The 24,235-nt window shown below is 38.3% G+C and overlaps 1 protein-coding gene across 2 annotated transcripts in view; it reads left to right on the top strand.

The window, feature by feature from the left end:
• Positions 1-24,235, top strand: part of MACO1 (macoilin 1) — a 64,627-nt gene that overhangs the window by 6,825 nt on the left and 33,567 nt on the right. The window contains exons 2-6 of one of the 2 annotated variants that reach the window (XM_044434877.1): positions 15,401-15,542; positions 16,694-16,820; positions 17,818-17,941; positions 19,706-19,884; positions 22,207-22,702. In XM_044434877.1, the coding sequence (XP_044290812.1) occupies positions 15,401-15,542; positions 16,694-16,820; positions 17,818-17,941; positions 19,706-19,884; positions 22,207-22,702 (1,068 nt within the window). Of the gene's footprint in view, positions 1-15,400; positions 15,543-16,693; positions 16,821-17,817; positions 17,942-19,705; positions 19,885-22,203; positions 22,703-24,235 lie in introns of both variants that reach the window. The other variant, XM_044434876.1, reaches the window with a different exon arrangement.

The following is a 24,235-nucleotide window of genomic DNA, read 5'->3' as shown; positions in this document are numbered from 1 at the left end:
ATAGTTTGAAGAGCTGTTATAAGACTTACTGAGATATTTCATGTGAAGTTCTTTAAATGCTTGAAAAGTGATATTTAAATGCTTAGCGCCATTACTGAAAATGCTGCTTCTATTAAGTCTGCTTCATTATTAAGTCCATTTGTTTAATAATCTTAGAAGTGGCATGCTAGTATCATGGAATTAGGAAAAGTTTAGAAATCTGTCAGGCTGGTGTCTGCCCACTTGAATGCTAGGATTCAAAGACCTGGTTGGGTTAGCCTTGTTTTCTGTTACTTGCCAAGCTGCTACAGGTGTCCAGGAATTCTGTGCAGTCTGGTGTGGTAGAAGGAACACATTTTACTAGCCTGCTAGGAGACTATTGGCTTGCATTTCTAGGCTAGATACAGAAGGGCTAACCTGCCTTCTTAGCCCATATGGAAGGACAGGTGACTAGTATCTTAAGAGGCTAGTAAAATCATATGTAGGTTTATTTACAGAGCTTGTTTAGGTTCAGCCAACAGCTTAGTTATTATTCATTTATGAAGTGGTAACATGTTCTATATGTGGTACAGTTTAAACAGCTACAGACCCTGCCCACATGTTCATGTTGTCATAAATACAATGCACAATGGAAAATAATGGAGAAGGAAGAGAAAAATAAGTAAATTAAGTTTCCATTTCTTACACAATGTCGCCTGTGCCTGGAAAACCCTATGCATAGCCCTCTTATTTCCTTTAAGTTCTTCTCAAAACTCTTTGTAAAGTACCATATGGCAGCTAATATTCTGTAGTGCCCATGAGCTCATGGGAGCAACACTCTGTGCAATGGGTCTTCCATGCTTCTAAAAATAACCTGAAATTAATGGAAATTCTCATTTCCAGAATCATGTGTGTCACTGAAGCTCACAGGAGGAAGCTCCGCTGACCTGGCCCAATCTGGAAATGAGTATTCCCAGCATTGATTTTAGAAACACTAGCCTCTAGTTGCACAAGCTGTTGTTCCTGCGAGCACTATGAAACCAGTGGAGGTAAACAGCTGTGTTGGATACTGCTCAGTGTATGTATTCAAAGCTTATAAAGCTACCCGTTAGGGAATACCCTCCCAAAGCAGCATGCACATTTTAAAACCACAAAATAAAGCAATGATACAACAAAATTAACAGTTAAAACCATGTAATATTGTGTACAGAATGGCACCCAGTAGGACCTGACTCAGTTATAGACCTAAATAAATACATAACCCTTGAAGGCCTGAAATGGCGAGGCCTGGCATAAGCAATACTTAAAGAACCCCCCCCCCCAAAAAAAAAAAAAAGAATCTGGCACAAGTGATATTTAGTTGCTTTCCATGCCTTTCAGGAGTTTTCCATTGTGAAGATACTCTCTTGATTGCTTTTTGCGTCAGGAGGTATGAGTGGGTGAGACTTGCCAGCATCAAAGTGTGAAGGCTGCACACTTTTTAATATATAGGTATAGCTTTCAGCAAGAAACTGTTAGCACATTGTGTGACCTGCTCTTGACTTTGTATAAAATGATTATTTGTAAACAAACAAGGAATCAAATGACTGGATGGAACAGGGACTGTGGGAGACAGCTGGGCAGGGAGGCGCCAAATGGCCGTTGCCTCCTGCCACCCTGCTGCGGCCGAGTGGACGTGTCCAGCACCATTTCTGAAACAGCGAACTTCATTTGCCTCCGAGTTTCACAAGAGATTTTGAAGTGTCTCTTAATCCTCAAAGTGACCTGCTGTGTAGCCAGGCGGGGCATGGGGGTGGGAGAGCTGTCCAAGAAAAAATAAACCCCAAGCTTTCTTGACATCATGCGACTAGTTGCACAGGATTTTGTCTAAAATAATTTTTCCAATGTTCCCTTCAGGAAAGGTATTAACTAATTGCTCCTGTTTGCAGAATGACTTTTTATCAAAGCATGCAAAAATTGCAAAAGGGAAGGACAGGAATTCTAGCATGAGTAATTCTTAAAGAAACGGCATTGTTTCCCTTGCTTTTCAGGTATTATTCCTTGGCTGTGTGCACAGAGCACACTAAACCACAGGGCAAATAAGCTGCACTGTGAGTTGTTTGTGCAACAAATACATAAATTACCATTGTATGCAAGATCTCAAGATCACATGGGATGGCAGCCCACCCTGTGAATAAGCTACGCAGGGTAGGTTGTTGTGGAATAGGCCATGCATAGAGCACATGACGGACAAGTGGGTCTACTGTAGTTTCTTTGCTCCCTGTGCCTGCAGTGTGTTGTCTCCCCGTCCCTTCTCCAGTTTCCTCTGTTCATTTGCTGCTCGCTTCCCCCCAGACCCTCAAAAATGTTCAGTTGAAGTTATTTTTATTTTTAAATTCAGCACCAGAAAATTGTACAATTGCGTCCATAATTTTTATTATTTCTTTTATACACTGTCTTTTTATACTGTTGTTCTAACTATTTAAATCTTTATACTGCATTATATGTTTTAAATGGTTGTGAACTGCCCAGAGAGCTTTGGTAGTATAATAATGCTTAATAGCCAAATAGTTCAAATAATTCTACCTGTCAAAGGGATCAGCTAAGTGAAGTAGGTAACACATGGAAATTGACATAGGGAGACTACATATAGGACAATTTGCACATAGTTGTCTGGTATTAATTGCTATATTGTCAATTGAAAAGCACTGGAAATGGAGGGGAAATGGGTACATTAAAAGGGAATGGCATTTCCCCTGTTTTTTAATGCAGTCCTCCCACCTTTAATAATCAGACTGGCAGTTCTCAGTGCCTTCCACCTTTTCTGAACTTCAACATGTCTGCAGCTACTCCAAGAGGAAATATTAACTTCCTTAACCCTATGTCATAGCTATGCCCAAGGTTCTCCTTTGCAGAAGTGCTACAAACCCTAGTTACCTGTAGCTGCTTAATGCAATCTTTGCAGCATAATTGGACCCTCTTGAATTACAAGGTTTTTCCAGATATATTAATATATTTTTATTAAATCTACTAAAGGAAATGTCATTAATGTTTCAAAGTTAAATGTCATTAGTGTTTTAAATTTACATTCTAGTATTAAAGACAATTTTTTTTTTGCTATTGCTTATGTTCTGGAACAGCAGAATAACTTGATGTAGACCATGCTTTTAAGTGAATCCAAGTATTGAGCAAATCCAAGTATGTGTTATTTTAAGAATCAAGCTTTCTTGCTTCCATAAATGGCAGATAATTAAGTGACCTTTGGGGCATAGGCACAACATTCCAAGTCTATTGGTCAAGAAGGAATTTTACTAGTGGTGATGGCAGACTCATATTTCTTCCTTAGCAAAAGTGAGAGGTATGCTGAATTCATCTGTATGACTGCAACATTCTTGAAGGAGAATTTTAGTTGTTCAGAAAGAATTGAAAAGCAGATCGTTGAAAATCATAGGCTATGACAATGTACTGCTTCTATTTATAGACCTCTAGAGACTTGTATATGCAGAACATAATAGGTAGAAGCAGATACATATAAGATAGATATTAACATCTTGTGAAGAACCTTTAATGGCAAACATCAATGCACACAGATTCCTGGATGGGTCCCTTCAGCGCAGTATGCAGGCTGAAGTTCGTATGTGGGCATTTTCTTCTGGCAATTCTTATTTCTCTGTATCTGGTACCCTTTTACATTCTGAGTTAGGGGTGGCTATCTAATTCAGCTCAAGGATCTGTATTCTTTCTGTCCAAGTTGCGCAAGGTCTAGGAACTCGCACAGCCAAAGTTCAGTATAGCACATTTTAGAGTTGGGTGCGATTTCAGAGGCAGGACACTGGAAAAGATTGAAGGGATGATACAGAGCCCCCTGAAGCATATCCTCTGGCCCATGTCCTGAGCTCATAGGGGCAAGGGAGCTGTATATAGCATGCAGGTTGACAGGTAACTACTAGTTGCCTAAATACTGTTTTAAAACTCCTTTGGTAGATTTTCATAATTTGATTCCTTCTATCATGTGAGACCTCAGCCCTGCTGCTCCATAAGTTGTTTTACCTTAAGCATTGAAATATATTTGCATTCTAATGTATTTGCATATCCATTTTCTTTTCCTTTTTGGATCTAAACATGTTTTGGGAAGTAGCCAGGTTGACAAGCAAATGCTCTTCAGAAATTCCAAATTATTGTTATGCATATTTACTTAAAATTTCATGGGAATTGTCTTCTGAATTTCTAGTTACTTTGTTTAAAGACCCTTGTTGAACAAGCTTGTCACAGGAGTCGCATCTCAGCTGCTCTGTTAGAAGAAGCGTTTCTAAAGTAATGTCAGAGCTTTGATTCTTGTTGTCATCTTCAAGTACGTTAGCTTCATGTATGCGCTCTAATCTAAAGCATCATATGACTTCTAGAACTTGTTCAAGCTGGACTGTATTTTGTCTCCTTTTTGATGTTTAATTTCCTGATTTGTACGATTGCAGTGAGAAGAATAAACCACAGCAGCATATATACTCAGCTGTAGGTGCCGGTGTGCTGGCTGGATTTCCATAAGGACTTTTGCAATCAGTATAGCTTGCAGTGTTGTCCACACCCGGGTGGTGTGGCTTATTTGCCCATGCGCAGGGGGCAACTCTCAGATAATTCTCAGATTATTCAACAGCAGCCCATGCTTGTTAACCACACCATGACTGTATGAACCTAGTTCCTGCAAGCATGCCTCCTTACCAGGTTGGAAGTTGCCATTCTACAAAGAATGGAATTAACCTCTCATTTTTATTGGAATTTTTTGAATGTAATGTGTTCCCCTTTTCTGCTTTTGAATATCACTAGTATTGGCTCAGTAGGTCATGACATGAGATGAAAGGTTGATGTGATCAAGTTATTCATGGTCTGTACACTTTCAGATTGGACAGGGTATATTTTTGACCTGTCTTGAAGTTTTTAATAACATAATAGTTCTACATTAAATGCTAACTATGCAGTACTACTTTCAACTATGTGATAAAAGAAGGGAGTCTTCCTTCCTGGTTGCAGCCAGACACATGCCTCTAAAGATTAATTATCTAGTTATTTGTACAGTTCACTCTTAACAGATCATTTTAACAATAACAGAGTAAATGGACCTATTTGTGCAGTGGCTCATAGGTTTGGTTGACAGAGAATTCACCAGCTTTTCAAAAATCTCTTAGCAGAGTTCAGAAACAAACATACTTTTCTGTAACTTGTATGCAAAGATGGGATGGTCAGAGAAAGGCAAGTGAGATAAAGACTCCCTGTTCAAATCCACATTCAGCTCATCAAGGTTTTACAGAATTGTAAATTAGAACTTAAGCAATTGCTTTTTGACAGCAGGTGCTTTTAGGTTATCTTAGACAATTATGTGTACTGCTCCATCTGAGGCCTATTTCAAGGTTTGGTGTTTCTGGATTCACTGGCATGACACTTAAAATCTAAACAATTAGGTCGTTTTTACAGTGATCATTAGAATTTCTTTGGCTTAGTTGTATTAAAGTTCTCTATTTATTCCCATTTCCTCATCTACTCAAACTGTTCCTGTTGTCCTTGGACCAGGCTCTATTGTGATGGAGCACAGTCTACTTCAGTATTTCCAAATATCAAAGCATACTTTGCTGCTACTGCCATAAATAACTATAAATCCCATATTGTTTCTAAAAATCCAGCAGCATAACAATATATAGTATTGACATTTGGAAATAAAATTGGAGGAGTTATAAAAGGGTGAAGACTAAAAACTATGGAGGGTTGTTTAAAATGGGTGGAGTGATGCTGCCATCCTAGTCCAAAGTGTGCTGTGCAGTTGTTGTGCTCTGGAATAAGCTTGCAATCAATCACTTGCTAATGGTGACCAAGAATTGCCTCAAGAAGGGCTGCCAGAGAAACTTTGCAAAAGCTTGTTCTGTATCCACTCCCCACTTCCTCAGTCACAAATGCCTAACGGGTGGCAGTAAAAAAATATTCGTAGACAGCACCATCCTTGCCTGGATTTATTTTCAAGTTTGCTCTGATAGGAGATGCCTGGGATTTTGTTTTTACTTCTTAAGTACCTATATCCTGGAGAATTTATTAGCAACTAATACCTAATGCAGTGAGTATTGGGACTGCCAAATATTAATGGTTTCCTTCTGGCATTTTTACTGGAAGCTCCCCACCCTCTGTTTTCTCATCTAGTTAAGAACTTGGCAGGTACTACTTTCTCACAGCTTGTTGTTATACCTTTCATATGAAGTGTGTGAAGTTTGCTGCCAAAACTGTGGGTGTAGAAACCTTTCACTCATGTGTACTAGATCAGGATTTTTTATTTTTTTTCTACTTTGCCTATATTCAAGTATTTATTTCAAATTGACATACTGCAGTTTGATATTTTCTCTCATGTTGTTCTTCACACTAATTAAGTATTTGTTAAAAATACTTTGAATACCTTATTTCTGCATCACCTATGCTAAAGCCTTTAGTATTATTGTTGATACACTTCTCGGTATTGTTGTGCATGGCACTCAGTGACTTCATGTCGTTTAATGATCTGATTTGCACATTTATTTAGCCCCTGGGCTGTTGAATTCTGGGTTAGCATAATGTGAGACTCAGCCAACAAGCCATGTTTTGTTAACTACAGACAACTCAAAGAGGATCCATAGCTTGTTAGTTTTGGGTTGTTTAAACCATGTATTATTATCCTTACCTGTGAACTCAAACTATGGGTTGTTTCAATAAGCCACAGGCAAGTGTGGTAAAAACAAATAGCTGCTCTACTAGTACTGCAGTGCTGCAAAGGGAGGGACCACATGAAGGGAAAGAAGGAAACAGACTGCCGGCTGAAATATATAAAAACGGCAGATATGTTTTCCATTTGAGTGTGTTCATCCTGTGTAGGGTAGTATAAGAAATGTTCTTTTCAAAAGTATCATCATATAAGTGAAGTCAAATCCAACGTATTTATTTTAAGGGTTCTTTCACTGGTCATGTTTTGATTCAGTAAAATATGAAAACAAGCACATGCTGAAGGGATATAGTATTAGAAGGCTATTTTGTACATTAGAGACAATTGCATGTTCAAGTAATGTGTCTGATTCAAAAGATTTGAGATGGCTACACCTTATTTTAAACCATCCACCCTCTCCACCATGGAAGCATGGTGTGTGGGGTATAACTTAATCACAAGCTCAGAGAACTCCTAGACAAGTATTTCTGCAATATGTAGATACTTCCCTAGCAATGAGGTTGAGGTGTGGTATATGTTACATGTTTTAGTGGGAAAGGGATCATAGCTCAATGGTAGATTTTATGTTTTGTATACAGAGCATTTTGGGTGCAGTCCTTGGCATCTCCAGTTTAGAATGGGATGGGTGAGTGGCCTTCCATGCCTACACTGATAACCAGATTGCCACCAGAGATTGCCCCTGATGAATTCTTCTGGAGATCACGCTCAACCCAACCCACAACTGGACTAAGTGACCGGTTGGTGGAGACCACAAGTTTCAGGGGGTGAATGGGTGGAGGGTCATCTCCATACACTAGCTGCAACATTTGAGATGGCTACACCTTATTTTAAACCATAGTCCATCCCAGTCCATCAAGCAACTGAGGAGGAAGGCAGTAGGAATGCTATTTACTGGTACACAGAGACAGCTGGTGCATGGGAAAGGGAGGGTTAATACTCACCAGATATTTGTTCTAATCATGTGTGACTGTATGAGTGAGAAGGAGGGAGGGGGTTTAAGGAGTGGATGATGGGAAACATCTCCTGCCTGAGACCCTGGAAAACAGCTTCCTGTGTAATACAGCATGAGACACATCTTTTATCGTTATATGTTGACACTTCTCTCCCTTTTGCAAGTTTACTTTCTAGAAGGGAGGTCGACTTCTTTTTAGTTTTCTTGAATATTCCTGCATTATTTGGCCTTATTTTTTGTTGAAATACAGACATTTAATGTATTTATTTAAAATTTTTGTATCCTGCCCTTTACAGTGTCTCAGGGCAGCAATGACATAAATAAATAAAATTCATACATTCATGAAATTCATAATTTAAATTTTAATATGGTGTCACACCATCATTATGTCTAATATTGTTTGCTTATTTTACTGCTCTCTGAGCCTTTTAATCTTCTCTGACCTCATGCAGCTGATTTGCACTTTTTTATCTAATCAGATGTATTCAGGATATTTATTTGTTGCTTTAAAATGCCTCTTAGTCTCATAAAATGCCTCATATTACAGCCCTGGAAAAAAAATTCTAATTGTCATTTTCACCACTGTGGAACTTGGTGCCCCTGGAGACCTGCTAAGGAGTTCTGGGGACTTTCAGCACCTTCATGTGTGGGCTGACGGCAGGACTAAATTGGAATGGGATGGGCTTTGTATAATTCATGCTTCATGTGCACCCCCATTTAAAAATACATCTATCCTCAGGGCAAACATTTAAATAAGGATTGAGTTAACTGCTCTTCTAGTCTGTAATTCAAGATTACTCAAGTATGTACCAACAGGTGTCAGTGTCTTGAGATATTACCTCATGCCTCTCATTTCTGCAAAAAGATGACACAATCAAACTGGTCAACTTTATTTTTCAATGGGCCTGCATCTACGAGTAGTTAATCCCATTGCTCTGAAACAGCATCATCTATACTGCTGGTTCAATCAGATTGCCCTGTATAATAGGTTACATACAACCCAGAACATCTACTTTATAATTTATCAATGAATCAGAATGCAAGAGGAATGTTCTGCCCAGTTAATAAGGAATACAGTCATCATGTTCTGATTAGAAATACTTCTCTGTAGTACCAGAATAGTTCCCTGCTTTCTTATTGTTCGTGTTGCTTTATTTTATGGTAAAATAGATGCTGTCTTGTTGGCAGTTAACTACATTGTTTTATCCAACAGCATGTACTTTGTCCAGTGTTCTTGCTTTTGTCTATATCCAGTCCCCAGTTAAATAAAATTATCTGCCTATACAGTGTCACTCTTATATACTTGAAGACTGCAATTCATTGTTCTATAAACTGAGGAAGGACAAGTTTGAAAATTTTGCTCATTCACTTCTGGCACCTGTGTTCACGGTTTGATGTTACATGAGTGAACCTTTTGCTTAAGGACTTCCTTGTCCCTGGTTTACAATTCTGACTTCCAGGACTTGCATAAATATAACTTGTTTTTTTGCATGTAACAGCAAACTGTGGTTTGCACAAATTAATCAAGTAGAGCATACAAGAAAGGAAGAGGTAGATAAGCTCAGGGCTTAATCATGTTTTGGTTTTATACCTGAACTGACCTGCTATCTCTTGGGGCTGCATTTGTAACACTACACTTCATGCTATATCCGAGTTCTGCTATTTTGTAGTTCAAGTTGTAGGTCATAAAAAAGTTGATTGTTTCCCAGAGGATTTGCCTTTTTCCTTCAGATGAAACAGTAGGCTAGAAAGTTTGCTCTGAGAAGGTGGTGTCTTGGAAACTGAAGTATATGAGCTGTGTGGTAGTGGTGTTGAAAAGTGAGAACTCTGAGTGAGCAAATGAGAGAGTTCTAATATTTGTGAAAAGGGCAGAGAATAGAACGGATGTCTTAACAGCACAGCATTGACTCCCTTCAAGTTCAGGTAAATTAAATTTTGGAGAGGAAGAAAAAGAAACAAATAGCATGAACATGAGAAAAATAACATGTCTCTGTATGCACTTGCTGTAGGACTATAGAGCCATTAACTCTATTGCACAATTTTCCACATGAAATCAAGCTCGGTTATTTTTGTTTTTTGGTCTGTTTGTTTCCATTCTTATGTATACTTTTCTCTTCATTTTTGTAGCCTTCCATATGTAATCACTCGAGTATTCTGTATTGAAGGATTTGACTTCTGCAATGAGACAGTAGCCTTAAGAATTGAACAGGTGGTTGGTGGCATATGGAGCATATTGGATACAACTACGAACAATAGGGAGACAGTGGATATGGAGAAACCTCTTTTTTTCCTTCCTAACTAATTATAGAACTTGGAACATAATAGAATTTGGAACTCAGAAACATCCAATGGAATTGATTTGGCAGTAGATTCCAGACAGGCTAAATAAAAGTATTTCTTCATACAGCACATAATTAACTTAGGGAATTCAGTACTGCAGGCCACCTGCCTTCGATGAATTGTAGAAGTGATTTTAAAAATGTGAGGGGAATTAGCTTACCAATGGCTATTAGCTATAATAGATGAGAATGGAACCTGAATTCCAGATGTTGGGAACAAACAGGGTTTGGGCAAAAACCTTCATGCCCTGCTTGTGAGTTTCCTGGTTGGCTACTTTTGGAAGGGTACTCTGTAGTAAGACATAAGCTTAATTAATCAAGGATAGTTCTTATGCATTTGAAGCTTTCTAAACAGAACAACAAAGGTGTTTCTATGTACTCCTGTGTAGTGAACTTCCTCTGTAAGTAATGACATTGACACAACAGCTATTAAGATCGAAGGACACTGTGGATGCCTCTAGAAAGATCAATGAGACATAAGATCTGAAGATAACAAATGGCTGCTGCCAGCTGTTGAAAAAGCTCCAGCTATGGGAGTTGTAATTGTAAGGTCTTATTGGCAGCACAGCTTAGTAGGAGATGGTACTAGATAACAAGGTCCATGTGTATGATAATATCCTGAGAGTAACCATGATCCTAGGGGAGGTTAGTCTCACAGAGCAAAGAAAGAACAGTGGACGGAGAAAGCAAACAGTTTCAGGCAGTGTGGTAGAATTATTTGCTATAAAGGGTAAGACCCAGTTGAATAAGACTTGGATTGTCAAGGCAAGGTAGACATTCTTACAGATGACACTGTAAATGAACATTTCTTAAGCAAATAGAGGCAGTTCCTGAGTTACAAACAGCTGTGTTATGAATACCCCCCACTTATGAACGAACTACCATAAAGCCTATTAATATTTTTTAAATTCCTGTAGGAAATTGTCATCACCATAGAGAGAAAGGAAGCAAAAGTGGATAGAGGGAGGCCTCCAAAGCAGACCTTCCTGCCCATCTGGAGAGGGAAATTTCCTTGCTGTAAAAAGGGGACACTGGTGAGTTTGGGGGGGCGGGGGGTAGTGATATTCGCAGTTTATCCACTCTCACTGGGGTCCTGAACGCCTAACCTCTGTGAATGTAGAGGGCTGACTATATTTGATCCGACTTACATACAAATTTGTCCTAAAGATGAATTTGTTTCTAAGGAATGGAACTTGTAACTGAGGGCTGCCTGAAATAATGTCATGAAAATGGATATATCAAGACCATACGGGGCCTAAAGGGTACTTCTTACTCTCTAGCATAACCACTTTTTGTCCAGCAAGCTAGAAAAAATAGCCCTAACTGATGTGCTGATATGAATATTAATGGCATTTGTGAACATCTCACAGACCTTTGAAAAACATGAGTACATGAAATGCTATGGGCAAATACTTATGTGGTAGAAAGATGCATCCTAGAAAGGATTATGGTCATATAGGCAAGCAATGCAGAATTAAGGGCACATTCATATTTCTGTATTGCTAACTCTGTTCTCTGCATGACCCAACAGGGGTTTAGAAATCATTAAAGATTGTAAAATAACTGTATGAATTGTATGAATGTGTGGTTCTTATGATGTGGTTGTGTGGAGGGTTTAGACAGCAGGTTCCAAGAACATTGTTTTCATTGAGTATATAAGAGGGTTGAAGAAAAGCCATTTATGAAAATGTGATGCTGGCATTAGGGATATACTCCCTTCAGCTCTTACACGCAGTCACATCTCACAGCCGCAGACACAGTGGTAGTTAGAAGAAATGAGGTGGAAAAGCACAGATGAAAATGCAGAGAAAGACGGGGTGGAAGCCAGCGTAGAGAGAGGTGGTGGGTAAAGAAGTAGAAAAAAAGGAAAGCAGAGAATGGAAAAAGAACCGTGTCTCCTTAGAACTGTCATAAGCTCCAGAGCCCATAAACTCAGGCAATTGCATGCTCCTGTACAGGGTACCTGCTTAGAGCATGTGAGGAAGGCGGTTGGTGGAGTATGACGGATTTGCATGACAGAAACGGCTGGGAAGAATCTGTGCATTTTTTATAGCAGAGCTAGAGTGTAATGATATGCAAAACCTACAAACTATGCAAATCAATCTTCTTACCTTTGGGTCTGCTTTCTTGCTTAAAGGAGCCAGATCCTAATGTAGTAGCCTTTTGTTCTAACTTCTGTAAAACACAGGTGGACATATTGTAGATTCATTTCCTAAGTGGTCTGGTCATTTGAAATCATTGTTCAGTGCTACTATTCAGGTTTGTTTCATTGTGCTAATCTGCTTTTTTTGTACTTCCTCAAGCAGGTCTAGTATTTGCACAGCTTTCCTTCAAGAAGCAGGAGTTTGTCTTCTGCTTGCTTTATAATTCCTAATACATTCAATTATTTCTTTTTGTCATCTTCCCTTTAGTCATGTTTTTTTTCTTTCTACTATGTAGATGAGAAGGCAAGAGACTACTTCCAAGTAGGCCCAGGATAATAATTACAGTAGCTTAGTGTAGCTATAAAAATTCTGATCTTCTGACCAGAGGAAACTAAGAACATCTTTCAGGCTCTTTCCCGCCTTCTCTTCATCTGTGCAAATTTTCTCTCCCTTCCAGCCTTTCTTTTAGCTGTGATACTGTATTATATTTGTATTAATGCTTATCAAGATTATCCTTGTAACTAAAGTTTCAAACCCATTTTAAAGTACAGCTGTAAGGGATAATGCTTATCAGGATTATAACACTGATCAATATTACAGATGTAATGCTACACCATATTTAAAATGTATCCTGAAAGAGAGAAGAAAAGACAAGAACAGTCTGGCACACTCCTAGATACCCTACAGCAATTAAGAAATAGGAATATTGATGCTGCACTGCACCTTAAAGTTCATAAAGTTTTCAGCTTTTCCAAATGTGTTTTATCAACTTGCAGGGCCTAGATGGAATAATTAGTCAGGTGAAAAAATTGTGTTTCCTCAGATGGGAGGGGCACCTTCTATTTTACATAGGCAGTAAAATGATAATGGTGAACTGTTCTGGTTCAGAAATATTCTTTATCCATTGCACACTGTTTTAAACCATTTTAAAACACATGTCAAGACAGAAGCATCCCTGCATATTTAGCACTGAGATAACCATGGTTACTTCAAAGAGTTTCTGACACCTGGCAATGTATATTGCAGCTTCTGATCTTCCTTACCCTTGTGTTCCTTGTTAAATCCACTCATTGTTTTCCCCTTGACTTTAATAGGCTTAATGGAAAACATGAAAAAGTAACACGAATACTTCACTCTCTAGACCAAATCAGATATAGCATCAAATGATGTTTTGGAGTCTTGTGAATGAGCCTTGGGCTCGTACACTTCCTCCTGTACTCATATCCTCACATGTTTTTCCAAGTTGTTCTTTGCCACTGCATGCAAACTATAGTTTATGCCTCTTCTCCTTCCATGTCAGCAAAGGAAAGTGCCAAAGGCTAACTTGTGCAGTACTAAGCACATGTCCAGTAGGTGGTCCTGGGGGCTTGTTAGACTCAACAGATATTGGCCTTCACTCTCCCACAGGACCCCCATAATCATGCCCTTCATGTTAACACATATATGAAACCACTGGAGTGAGGTGCCACTAATATGCGGAAGGCATGTAGCTCTTGGTCAACTTAACATCAAGGAAGCAGACAAAACCTCCATCTTGCTTGGACTGATTCTTACTAATTAGTTATCATCCACTCCTGGTTATCATTCAGTTCATTACTGTATCCAAGCACTGATTTAGAATATTCCATGCCTTGCCTGCACTTGATGAAAGAAAAAAAGGCTTCATCTACATATTGAAGACTGGAGTTGGAATGTCCTTCAGGGAAGCTGGTGCTGGTGCCATCCTCAAGGAAGCAATAACAACCTACTAGATCCAAGCTGACATTCTCTCCTTAGTACATTTGATCAATCATGGTGTGGGAAGGGTCAGACATACAGAAAATCAGCTAGGATTGTTTAAGGCTTCAACAACTGGAAGTCATTTTTAGAAATTTAACCACAATGCTGTGGATACTGCCACTGATTTAATTGCATTGACTAAGGTACCATGCAGTGCACAGTCAACCAGTGCATGCACTCAAGATGCTGAATTATAGAGATTGTTACTAACAATCTCTATATTTGTTACTAACAAATATAGAGATTGTTACTAACCCAATTGGGACAATTATCATTTTCTAGTGTATCTTTCTATGCCAAAGAGCAAACACCCTCCCAGCTTTTCTATGAATGGAAGGCAGTCAGTTGTATTATGAATGAATCCAGCATGCAAAAGGAGCTGAGCCTTCAGAACTATGTAGAAAGACCTTTAGTATGGGAATTGGGGTGTTAAAAACATGCTTCTATTTTTTTTCTCTGAATTACTGGAGGGCATAAGAGAACCATTCCAAGTACTGTAATTCTCCCAATTAAAACATACAGTTTTTGACAGTCATGGAAAGATTGGTAAAGGTATTGCTAATGGTGCAAAGGAAGCTAGTACAGCAGAGAAGCTGCTCCGTGCCCTGCATTGGTAACTGGTCATCACTGCATTCTGAAGTAGCTAGTTTCACTCACCTGAGGTGGGCATATCATGTACTTTTTAGTAACTAGCTTAACTCTTCACACTTGATGAGTTGAGAGCTGATATACAACATTAGCAATGTGCATGCAGTTGGAGGTTTCACACTTCTTTTATGAGAAGGGAAATTTTATACTCGCTGTGTTTGTTAACCATACTAGTGCATGTGGACTTTAAGATACAGCAAAGAGACTTTGGCACATTGTCTGTATTTTATATTGTGTTCAAATAGAGGCAAAAATACAAGATGTCTGCTGTTTTTGCGCAACATACAGATGATGTAAGTGATGCCAAGAACCATACATCAAAATTCACAACTGTGGCAAATTCATTCATTTTCATTTCATTCATTTAAAACATTTTTATGCCGCCCCCATCACAACGAAGCCTAGGGGCGGCTCACAACAGAAACAAAATACATAAATACATAACAATATAACAATAAAAAGTATTTAAAAACCGTGCTTTCTTTCTAAATTTAAATAATGAAAGAATTGCTAGTTGAAGCTGTTCTTTAGAGGGATGTAATGTCTAAGCATCTTGAAAAAGTGGCTTGAAGTTTTGCTCTAGCAGCTGTCTAAATACATGCTTTCCTTTCACTGAAGGGAGACTGTATGCCTAGTGCAAAACCCCTTTGTGCCTATCTGTGAAAGGAGGATAGTTAAGTGTATATAACTATGTATGTAACTTGTAACTTGGAATTTCATTTTCAACACATTTTGCCTCTTTAATTTTCCCTTTCTCATAACCTGTCACCCCAATGTACTTATTTTGAGCAAGAAAAAAATATTTGATTTGCTTGCTGTTCTGTATGCATCCTGAATTAATGTTTTGCTTGCTTCTTTTTTTCTTTTTCAGTACCTTTCTGTACCTGAAATTCCTGGTAGTTTGGGCTCTTGTATTGCTGGCAGATTTTGTTTTGGAATTCAGATTTGAATATCTTTGGCCATTCTGGCTTTTCATCAGGAGTGTTTATGATTCGTTCAGATACCAGGGATTGGTATGTATAATATAGTTCATTTATTTTCTATTTATTATGATTCCTAGCATCAGAAGTAGTACGGGCATATCTTGGCCAGGATCCCAAGAGCCTTTGCTATATAGTGTGTGTCTGTAGAGTGTGTATATGAAAATTCTCACTTCCAAGTACATCCCCTCATGCTGCCCTGAGCAGTGCTCCGGAAGATTCCCTGATGTTCAGTAGCAGGTTCTCAAAAGGGCTGAGGAGCTGCAAAGGGGACAAAGCCTGACTAGTCCTGCTGTATAAACAGCTCTTGGAGCTGCAGTTCTTGGAACCAGCAGGGGATATTTCAAGAACTCAGGGGTAACACGAGACAAATTCAAGGGGATTGCCTGTCAGTTATTGTTCCATTGTAGTTTGTCCCATGATTGTGAGGCTATAGTTAGTGTTAGGTCATAATTTTCAGCTACCATCAGGGAAAGAGTGTTTTAGATTTCTCTCATTGTGTTAAAAAAAGCAGAGTAGTCAAGTAGAACCACCTGACAAATTCATGCTTATTCAAGAAGATTACTTTTGTCAAGCGATGGACTTTTATTCTGCAAATATAAAACTATTACCCTATTTCACGGAGGTGATGGTAAAAACAAAGGAAGAATAATATTAAAGCTATTCATTGAGAATTTTGTCTAAGTAAGCATGCGTTGGTTTATACAGTAGATAGACAGAACAGTTCACATACATTCTTTCAGTAATCTGTACAAGAGCCTTGACAGGTAGGTGGTTGGTTTTGTCTCTATATTGTAGATTTCAGGTTACTTAGCAATTCCTTGGCGGAGGCAAACATAAGCTAGGGGCTCTGTGCCTGGTGAGGGAAGTTTTCTAAAGCATCTCCAAGGCACACATTTAATCTCTTGTAGCTTTCTTTATGTGATAGAGTTAAAGGACTAATACTAATCTATATGTGAAGGAAACCTGTCTTCTAAAATAACAATACAAACAGTATTAATCACAGTAATAAATTAATAATTACTAACCATAAATTTATAAAATCCAACAATCTTGCAGCTCATATGGCTTCTTCTGCAAGTCACTTCTAAAAACCTATATAAAAAGTGATTGCAATGCATTATTTGAAAACTGTTTGCTGTATTTTTTTTAACACATTTTCTTCTTTTTCCCCTTCCCTTTAGGCCTTTTCAGTATTTTTTGTCTGTGTTGCATTCACATCAAATATCATATGTCTGCTCTTCATACCAATACAGTGGTTATTTTTTGCTGCCAGTACGTATGTTTGGGTACAGTATGTCTGGCACACAGGTGGGTCATCCTATTTGCTACACTTCACCTATTAAATATAAATCCTTGAGCAAAGTGCAAAGTAATAGTTACTGGCTGCTTTTGCAAAAGTCACATGTTAGACCTGCTGCTCCCTTCAACCCAGCAGTATCTAGTTTAGTATTGAAATATCCTTAACTTATTAACGGGTCTTATCTCCAGCATCCCACAGCCTGAGACTCAAAGAGGTGCGGGCTGGTGATGTCATGCAGCTGCCAACTCTTGGAAGTAAAAACACTGATTTGTAGGAGCACAACTAGATATGCAAAATGGGGAAAAGTTACTGCTGGGGGGGGGGACTTGAGTGAGGGTGTCTTTAGAGCATTTTCCCCAGTTCCACGTGCTTCTCAGTTAAGGCAAGTTTACAACAGCATGGCCAGGGCAAGCGATTGCTTTTGTGCCTTCCTAACTTCTGTGTAGCTACCTGCCCAATAATTACTTCAGGTGCCGTGAATCAACTACTCTGCTACACACATGCACTTAGAGGAAGGTGTCGTGTGTGCAAGTTCGACAGATTAGTTGACAATCCATACAGTTTAATTTACTGCCCTGAGAAGGAACCCCCAAAGCCTAAGATTTGGCAAACAGCATGCTGAGCACTACAGCAGCCTTCTGCAACCAGATTTCGCAGCCTAATGTGTTGGCCTGCAAGTCCAATTCCCATGCTGGCTTCGAATGATGGGAGTTTCCAGCGAAGACAGAGAGAGGATAGTCAGATGGGGAAGGCTGCCCTAGCGCATCCCAAGCAGTTCTTAGTGGTTTTGTGTTTCTTTTTCTTAAGACTTCTTACCTCTAGGATGCACATTTTGGCACATTATTTAGTAAAGTTTAACAATTCTGTGCTGGAGAACCAAATAATGTGAAAGTAGGCCTTTGTTATATGCAGTTCCACAAGCTTATGTATGTATTTCTAAAAGTCTTTATGAGTTTCCTTTTTATGTTTTATTGATGCCCGTTTTTCTTTGTTTATCTCCAACAGAGAGGGGAGTATGTTTACCAACAGTATCGCTTTGGATACTGTTTGTTTATATTGAAGCAGCAATTAGATTTAAAGATCTTAAAAACTTTCATGTAGACCTTTGTCGACCTTTTGCTGCACACTGGTAAGTTTTCTTCTCAAACTTTTAATTTGCTTAGGCATTACCTCTTAGATTTATAACTTCATTTGACTTTCTTACAGAATGAACTGTAACCACCATGTTTACTAAGCACGCAACAGTTATATTAGTAGAATCTTAATTTTTCAGAAGTCTTTGAATTTTATTTAAACTTTTATATACCATTCGCTCAGCAAAAATGCTCTCTGAATGGTGTACAGCAGAGATGCATTATATGGATACATATGAATTATATGTCTGAATTGGTTGTGGGAATGTCATCCCAGAGGTAGATTTCTATATGTGCCGAAGACTTAATGAAGCTGAAACATTTCATTATATATATCTCAGGAAGAAGTTACCTGTACTTGATATGACTCTTCTCCCTTGCAGTTCCATTCCTTAATGCTGCTTCTGGTAATAATCAGTTGCAACATTATGGATTCCTGTATTTGGTGTGAGTTGCTGTCAAATATTTGCAGGGTTATATTGGAAGGCCTCTTACCAGAAAAAGGCTCTCCTCTTTTCTATAGGGTTGCTTGCCTTTACACGTTGGAAAATGTTGTAGTGATTTGTCCTAGCAGCTTTACTAGGTATTTGAATTTGACTATTTTGCTAATACATCTGGCTCTTAAACTTGTCCAGTTTATAGCAGCTTAGTTTATCTTCAATTATATTTTAAAGAACTACATTGCTAAATTAATTTGCTGTATTTTATAGAGGCTATGATTGCACTAATTGCCAGCGGAGTTCTATAGGAGTCAACAAGGTTCAGTTGGCAGAAATGAGCCAAGGGCCATACCTCTAATAGAATTAGTTGACTGTAAAGCTATAATTAATTTGGATAATTAGTGTAATCAAATGTAGAATATTAACATCCTATTCTAGTATAACTTAAATGGGATTCTCTGGTGAATGTCAGGTACAATATAAAAATGTCCCTAATTTCCTTTAAAATGCTGAAAATGTGCCTGTTCTGTGGGTAATTTCTTACTGCTCAGGGCTTCTGGCAGTTACTCTGTCAGAAAGGTCTCCCATTATGGTGGTTTATCCCTCCCTTCCTGCAAGGAGCTCTGAGCAGTACTCATGCTTCCTTATTTCATTTTTCAAATTTATATGTCGCTGAATAGACCAACAGGACTCTCTAAGCAGCTAATAATACATTAATTATAATTTAATTAGTTAAACATTGCAAGTACAGGGGAGGAGAGAGAAATCTGTTGGAGCAAAGTGAGCTTTATAATCAGGTGTTAAAATCAGATCTCTGAAAGATTCTTCCCCCCTGAGTGAGTGGGGTTTAAACCTGGGTCTTAACTTACATATATAGAATTTCCTTTTCATAATAACAGCATGGTACTCAGCCAGCCACAGAACAGCCATCCACTAAAACCCCATGGACACAGTCCTAGCTGCAGCTCTTAAGGCAGTACAGACTGACGTGATACTCTTCTGATCTGAGAAAGGCAGAACTGCTGAAGTTTAACATACAGAAGATATTGCCATGTCATTTCTCTTACAATGATATCAATTGTTGCCTTAATCCAGGACTTTATTACATTAATTCAGCTCTTCTATTGTCTTCATATGTAAATAATACTACTTTGTAAATGAATATGAACATGTTGACATTTTCTATGGAGAACAGAATAAATTCTGGTAATGATTGTAATCATGATTATATTTTCTTGCATGCTGGGCTTCTTACTCGTTTTTCTTACAGCTTTGTTTGTTGTCTGTGTTAACAAAATCATTATCTTTTTTTCCCCCTAGTATTGGGTATCCTGTTGTAACTTTGGGCTTTGGCTTCAAAAGTTATGTCAGTTATAAAATGCGATTAAGAAAACAGAAGGAAGTACAGAAAGAGAATGAATTTTACATGCAACTTCTTCAGCAAGCTTTACCCCCAGAACAACAGATGCTACAAAGGCAAGAGAGAGAAGCGGAGGAAGGTGAGTCCTTTGTTACCATGAACTTACGATGGGTGTAAAGACTTGCAGATTTGGAACGAGCCCTATGAATATGCTCTCTGTTCCCCTCTCTGTAAGCATTTTCTCTTCCTGATTTCAACCATGGCTTCATGATCCAGATGCAGCAACACAATTAATACAAATTATGGTTCTTTGTTGTTTCTGTATGTGCCCATAATTGGGTTCTGTTGCTTTGGAAATGTGATTCCTGCCCTTCTCCTTGGGACCTTTTCGTTGGCCTCTTTCGGTATGTCCCAAGTGGGAGGGAGCTGAGCACCTTTCCATGCGATTCTTTTCTAGCCCTTCCACATTTTATCCTTCATGCTGATACTGGGTTTCAGCTGATCAGTATGAGAGAGTAACATGTTGTCCTAGTAGTTTTAGTAAAGATCTCTAGATCTCTTCAGAAGATTGATTGTTAATCCCCCCCACCCCGCTTGCCCTTTTACTAATTGGTTCTGGCTCAGTTTATAAGTGTGTATTTAGCATACTTTTGTGATTGAAATTGGCATTTTATGCCAAAATATTTCACAATTTAGAATCTGTTTATAATATTGAAAACCTGTAAACTTACAAATTCAGTGCACAGCCATTGGTTATTTGTTTGGTTTTGGAATTTTCGGGAAACTAGCATTGGCTAGGCACTGGGCTTTAGTGTCATTTACTGCAGGTGGGTAACATAGTGGGGGAACAGCCAGCAGTCTATATTCTTCCTGTATGTCACAGATCCTCTGTCTTTGGGGGAGCGGGGGAAGCCCCATGACGTTCTTAGAATTCCAAATTCCTAGAGGAAATTTGAAGACCAAAAAGGCAGATCCATTGTTAAATAATGAAGCAAATGTTTGTACTAATGTTTTAGTGCAATGTCTTGCTTCATTTTTTAAATGTTAATCATATTCATGATAATGATTCTCTGTGTGCTTTGTTGATTAGAATGCCATTTGACATTACGCAATTAAAAGCCAGTATGGTATAGTGGTTAAGGGTGTGAGTCTGGGACTCAGTCTGAATCCTAGTCCCTGCTCAGCCATGGAGCCAACTGGGTAACTTTGGGCCAGTCATTGGCTTTCAACCCAACCTACCTCATAGGTTGGTTGTTGTGGTAATAATGACTGAGAGCAGGAGAAGAATGATATAAGCCACTTTGAGTTCTTGAACAGAAAAAGGCAGGATATAAATCTAATAAATAAATAAGAGGAACTGTGATATAAATTAAGTGGTTGGATTCTATAAGTAGTGTGCTTCTTGTATTTAGATAGTGTAATGCTGAATTTTGTGTTAAGAGCTCTTTTTAAAGAAATCATGGCATGGATTTAAAAAGAAAACGGTCATTTGTGGCTACTGCTGCAAGTCTAAGCATGTTTGGAGGAAACTTGGTTCTGTCATAAAATGAGATGGTGTTTTGCTCCAGAAAACCCTGGGATAAGATGGTTGGAACTTGTTAGTTCCTCTGATTCAAACAGGGCTTAACGCACAATTGATTTTTTTGCTAGACCATTGACAGACTTAGTGATTTTAATAATTCATACCAGGGAAGTGCAAAATGGAAAAATGACACCAAAAATATAAACAGATCAAGTGCAGACACATTTTAAATAGCCAAATTGGCAGTCAAATTTCACTCTTTTAGGTCTGAAAGTGACACGTGGCTGAAATGCCCTTGTGAATAAACCCACAGAGAGGCCGGTAGTGCTGGAGATCAGCCTCAGTATCCGTTTGTGTGGGATGCTGTAGCACTGTACAGCCACTCCGCTCTGATGATGACATGCTTATTCCTAAGTTATTCTAATGATCTCAAATTAGCCTTACTGTAGGCAGTTTAGAAGGCATTCGTTGAGTAATCACAACCATGAAATGGATATTGGGAGACTGCCTATATTCAGTGGAAATGATGAGCTAAGAGAAGGCTGCTACGTAGTAACTGTCCTGAAGCTATTTTATGTTTGCTTAAATCAGATTCATAAATTACATTCTGGAGGAAAATATATTATTTCTTTTGAAAATAGCAATAATAGCTGTATTACCCCCAAAACAAATTTTTATTAAAATGACCAGGTTGATGCAGGAGAAGTCATGTACCAGTGAGTTCTTTAGGAGTTATTTAATTTAGGAATATACTTGATTGCATCCGTTTCTAATTTGAGTTCTGTATGCTGCGTATAAGTGAGAGAGAGAAAAAGAGAGATGTTTTTGGTTTCAAATAATAAACAATTACTGAATCAGAATATACTTAAATAATTACCTTAAATAGAAAATATTTTTGGTTTGCTTTTAAAATATCTTTTTTTTCTGTTATTTCAGCAGCAAAAGGATTATCTGATATGGATTCCTCAATACTTTTGCAACACAATGGAGGTATTCCTGCCAATAAAAAGTTATCTACAACATTACCAGAACTAGAATATAGAGAAAAAGGGAAAGAGAAAGACAAGGATGCCAAAAAACATAACCTTGGAATAAATAACAATATTTTGCAACCTGTGGACTCTAAAATACAGGAAATTGAATATATGGAGAACCATATCAATAGTAAAAGATTAAATAATGATCTTGTGGGAAGTACAGAAAACCTCTTGAAAGAGGACTCATGCACTGCCTCATCTAAAAATTACAAAAATGCAAGCGGAGTTGTGAACTCCTCACCTCGCAGCCACAGTGCAACTAATGGGAGCATCCCTTCTTCATCTGCTAAGAATGAGAAAAAACAGAAATGCGCTAGCAAGAGTCCAAGCACACATAAAGACTTAATGGAAAATTGTATTCCCAATAACCAGCTAAGCAAACCAGATGCACTGGTAAGGTAAGTTTGATGTGTTAATGACCTAGCTTCCTCTCAACTCTTTAACTTTCTTTTTCTTTTACAGAAAGTTAAGGTGCTCTTTTAAGGATGCTCTCTGGAGGTTGGAAATAGGTGGAGTCTGTGGATCTTTAGGCGTCTTGCATGCTAAGGATCAGGTTATATGGGTTTCAACTCATTCGTGTTCTTGTAGAATCAATGTCTAAAGAAGTAAACTGGGAACCTGAGTTCCATACCCTGACTGTTCCAGTCAGTTTGCTTACTGTACATTTGCATAACTGCTTTTTTCCAGCAAGCCACACAGAAAGAATAATTAAATTGGGGATGGGGTAAACAAGAATGCTTGCATCTAAATGCATGCTTTTGCATGTGGAACATCTTGAAACTGTTTGTAGTTTCTGCAGTGAGGCTTACAAAAACTATTGCTTGCTTCCTTTTGTTTTTCTGTTTAAATATTTCCTCTTGGACTTGGCACACTGAATACAAACACTCACAAGTAAATACATATTGGTTGAAAAGTGGTTAAGATTTGAAATTCCTGGACATAGACTGGATGCCAGCAGTTATGGTTTGCTTAATTTGGGACTAGAGACTTAGGAACATGTTTGCTGTTGCACAGTAATATTCATGAAAAATGGGGATTTTTTTTTAAATCAGGAGAATAAGTACATGTAGCAGTCCACAATTCTGCTGGTCTTGGTGACTGTCTAGTTTGGCAAGCATGGCAAGAGGGTACAAGAGGGTTTGGCACAATTCTTAGGACTGTGTCCAGCTTTGCCATCCAGAAAAATAAAAACTGGAACTGGGAAGAGGGGAGAGGAGAGGTGCAACAGGTGGTGAGGGAAAAGGAAGGGCAGGGTTCCAGCAATGACCGGTTCTGGTTTGGCTTCCAAGACCAATCAAAACACATGGGCTTCTGCCACAGCAAAGAATTCTTGAGTAGGGTGGAGATGAATAATTTAAAGAAAACATTTGAAGGTGGACCTTTGCGCCTGCTTTATGAATGCCACAAACCACGATAACGCACTGCAAAAACATATGCTGCTGCTTCGATTATTAAAAATGGATTGTTAATTTTAATTGGTTTTTATTTAAATGGGATTTTTATAAATAAAATGCTTTTTGAGAAAATCTAAATTCAGTTTTCTGTTTAAGATACATGATAGTCCAAAGGTTATTCATCATGAAATAAAGATTAATTTTTAATTATGTAGCATGAGGTTATATAGTCATGCAATGTTTCCCTTTTTTGGTAAAGTAATTCCATTAACACATTCATGATGTTATGCTCTTCCAGAGGTTTCTGTAAGATCATTGGGCAGTTTTTTATCTAGCGGGTATTATTGCAGATGTTTGGTTTTGCAGTTCTCAAAACCGTGAATTTGTGTCTGCTGAGATCACATGCCTCTTCACAGCAAGAACCTAAAATCAATGTACTGAGTCAACAAGACCTTAATCCCGTTGTTCTTTTGCAAATCTATGTACACAAAATCAACCCCCTACCTCTTAAGTGCTAAGTTTCAAAAAAGTCAATGA

The sequence above is a fragment of the Varanus komodoensis genome, unplaced genomic scaffold (genome assembly GCF_004798865.1).
Source record: "Varanus komodoensis strain SLA01 unplaced genomic scaffold, ASM479886v1 scaffold29_1, whole genome shotgun sequence".
NCBI lineage: Eukaryota > Metazoa > Chordata > Lepidosauria > Squamata > Varanidae > Varanus > Varanus komodoensis.
Note: the sequence above shows the minus strand (reverse complement) of the source record. Positions and strands in the feature narration are given on the sequence as shown.